This window comes from Temnothorax nylanderi, unplaced genomic scaffold, assembly GCF_030848795.1.
Source record: "Temnothorax nylanderi isolate EJ_2023f unplaced genomic scaffold, tnyl_v1.0 TNYL_tig0182_pilon, whole genome shotgun sequence".
In the NCBI taxonomy this organism is placed as follows: Eukaryota; Metazoa; Arthropoda; class Insecta; order Hymenoptera; family Formicidae; genus Temnothorax; species Temnothorax nylanderi.
This window is the reverse complement of record NW_027249244.1, coordinates 26,407-29,736: the sequence shown is the minus strand read 5'-3', so window position 1 is coordinate 29,736 and position 3,330 is coordinate 26,407. Positions and strand designations below refer to the sequence as shown.

Here is a 3,330-nt window from a genome sequence, read left to right as displayed (position 1 = left end):
AACAATAAAAGCAAGTATAAGATTCTTCTTTTACAATGCTTTTATTCACTGGATATAACGCAAATACATTTTTATAAAGAGAACAAACAAAATAATAATTTATATAAAAATAAACTTGCAATATAAATTTATAATACATATATATATATAATATATGTGTTGAGTATCTCAAAACGAATATTACACTGTGAATTCTTCATTCGCCAAGGCGACTCGTGTTTATGTATGTGTATGTTATTCGAGAAAGGTGAAATTCAAACAAATATATATACATGTATATAAACTTATTTCACGATGAGGTTTTTATCATATCGAATGAGATTTCAACTTCTCTAGTTTGATTTTTCTTACAATAGAAATATAGAGAGAAAAGAAAGAAAAAGAATTCAAATTAAAAAGCTTTCAATATATGCTTGGTCTCAATATATTGTATACACTATGCTTTCTATATATGTAACTTATAGCGACACTCATATCAATTTGAAACGGCTAAAATAATAATTTTAATATTAAATAGCAAAAATATATCATATGTATAGAAACTGATACTCTCTTTAATATAAAAAATGAAAACTAGTATAGATAAATGAACGGAGTAAAAGAATGAGAAAGAAAAACCAAATAATTATGAAAATTGATCGCAATAAACTCCGCTCTCCAGCAGAAAAAAATCTAATGTGCGCCAATTAACATATTAAATGTGAAAAGATAAGAAATAATTAAAAGAATGAGGAAATTTTTACACAGAGATGTCCGTAACACTATTTTTACGTTTGTCTATTTTTTAAATTATTTTAATATTATTCTATGACTTTTTTCAGCAACATAATTTTGCTTGTCTTTAACGACTAGTTATATTTGTACAACTTAAATTATGTCCTCTATGACACAATTTCCTCTTATGTCTTCTAAAAATATCTTTGCTTCTTTGACATTATGTTTCCATTTCATTTTCATCCAAAAAAAGGTATCTCCTCATTTCCATTTTCCATGCTATCGTTTTGAGTCTCATTTCTATTACTCCTCGTCAATTTATCGCCTCGATAAAGATATTGTATCATAACTCCCGTATTCTCGTCATCCGAATCATCATCGTAAATTTCTATGTCATCTTCGTCATCCTGCTCCACAAATATGTCCCATGCAAATTCGTTTTGGAATTCACTAAGCTGCAGCAACGCCGAAGTCAAATTCATCTTCAGGAAAGGTTCGAAATACTTATTAAATCTTCTAATTAAAGTCGGCGACGCTATTTCGCTTTCATCTACAGTCGTGGACAATTTGTAAGGCCTCGTTTCATCAAGATTATAGTGCAAATAAAGTATAACGTCATACAATTTTGTGATGTTTATATCTCTTATTCCCAACATTGTTAACTCGATCAAACTAACATCAGAATTGTAATATATATAAGCGTGTTCAGCTTCTAAAAATAATTTCTAAAAAATAAAAAAAGTACTAATTAACTTATTATATATATTAATAAGTAAATCTTCCCCATCCTGTTAACAGTGCATTTTACTGAAGCGTTAAGTCATAAATATTTGACAGACATTTTATTTTATTCTAATAATTCTTTAATTACCTTCACTTCATCGGCCTGTTTTAGACGGGAAAAGTAGCAATCGATATGGTGCTTACAGCTCTTCAAAAAGTGCTTTACATTATTCAAATTGTCAATACGATATTGCGATAACATGTTACGTACATCGATAAAGTTAGGCAGTACACATTTTCCTAATTTTCCGTGGCCATCGTCGTCTATCAATATCTCTATCGTGTACAGACCTTTTTTTGCAATATCCTTGGCATTAGACATTTCAAAGACAAATTTCGAATTCTGCTCGATCTTTATACACGGCATTCCCGTGAACTGGGAAATATCGCGGCACAATTCCGTGCTCCAATTCCGACGCGATTGCACATCTGACGTCATGGCTCCGTTACGCGACAGTTTCGATTGTATATTTGCTAATTGCGATCGTCCGAATTTCAAAGCTTTAATCGTGGTTTCCAGCATAGAAACATATATCTTCAATATAGCAATCTTTTCCAATATATCTCCAGTCTTCTGATTAGACAACTCTAAATAACAAAAAAATTCTCATTTGAATAAGAAATCGTATCGTATATTTCAATTTATTATAAAGCGTACATTATTTGAAATCTAAAAATTCTATAGCAATAACAATAAATAAAAGGAAAAAAACATTCTCTTATAAAAATTAAATCTAAAACTTTGTCATACATTTATTGATCATTGTTATACTCGTATAAAAATTTTACAAAATATTTAGTTAAATAAAATTGTATATAAATAAAACATTTATTTTAAACTTGAACTTTATTTTGAGAGTAAAAGAGAAATTATACCTGCATTGGTAGAATTATTATCTATTTCCATGTCCAACGAAGATACGATCCTTATTCTTCTTACAATTAAATAAAGATATTATATAACAAATGATATGTACTTTCTACCTAATTTTAATTAAATTTTGCTTTTATGTCTAAGAGTAAATACAAGTTGCTCTTATCCACTTATTTGTTCAACGCACCGAGTATAACAAACATAGAATTGCGAACGTACATTCGACAAAATAGTTCGTGTTTATATATGTATTATTCAAGGAAGATGATGTTCACAAACAAAAATAAATTCGTTACACGATACTATGATCCTATTATTAGACAGTCTATTTTATTTACATTTATATTTTATTCTTCTCACAAAAAGTTGAAAATATAAGAATTAAAGTACAAATACTAAATGGTGAAAAACACAAAAACTTGTTAATAAAACAAAAATAAAAAAGTTAATTTCAAAAAAATAGACCTGCCTGTGTGATATGGGAGAGAGTTATCAAAGTGTCTCGAGCAACGCTCTGCCCTTGTCTGGTCTTTTTGATCGGCCTGTTGTGAGCTAGACAAGGAGAAGAGAGGAACTTGGGACTTCTGTCTCATATCGCTCGCCTACCGTGGATTTCTATAGCACTCCGTTCCAGTTTGCATATATTTCAGTAGGTTTCAACCAAAAATGTAGTAAATCTGTTGGTTGAACCAACAGTCATGATGCATAAATAGCTAGACGCGAATGTGTTCCGCTATTATCTGACATCAAACGTGACTAACTTCAGGTAGGGATCCTCTAGGGATCCCCAGGTAGGGATCCTCTAGGGATCCCCAGGTAGGGATCCCTAACTTCAGGTAGAAGGCCTTAGTTTGTTTTAGCTGAACTTCTTGCACAGTTCATCTTTTCTCTTTTTCTCTCCAACATGAAAAGAAAAAGAAGCAAGATGAACCGTGCAAGAAATTCAGCTAAAACGAACA

General features: G+C 30.5%; 1 protein-coding gene across 1 annotated transcript; it reads right to left on the bottom strand.

The window, feature by feature from the left end:
* Positions 1-953: 953 nt before the first annotated feature.
* On the bottom strand, positions 954-2,695 carry LOC139778391 (uncharacterized). The gene is made up of 3 exons (XM_071716305.1): positions 2,374-2,695; positions 1,586-2,085; positions 954-1,439 (listed from the first exon to the last, which is right to left on the bottom strand). The coding sequence occupies exons 1-3, from the start codon at positions 2,402-2,404 to the stop codon at positions 954-956; spliced, it is 1,017 nt and encodes a 338-aa protein (XP_071572406.1). The 5' UTR covers positions 2,405-2,695.
* Between the last annotated feature and the right edge of the window lie 635 nt (positions 2,696-3,330).

Coding starts and splice junctions, on each gene's coding strand:
- LOC139778391 (XM_071716305.1), bottom strand. CDS start 2,404: ATGGAAATAGATAATAATTCTACCAATGCAG. Junction 2,086..2,373: donor TAATAATTCTACCAATGCAG/GTATAATTTCTC, acceptor TTTGTTATTTAG/AGTTGTCTAATCAGAAGACT. Junction 1,440..1,585: donor AACAGGCCGATGAAGTGAAG/GTAATTAAAGAA, acceptor TTTATTTTTTAG/AAATTATTTTTAGAAGCTGA.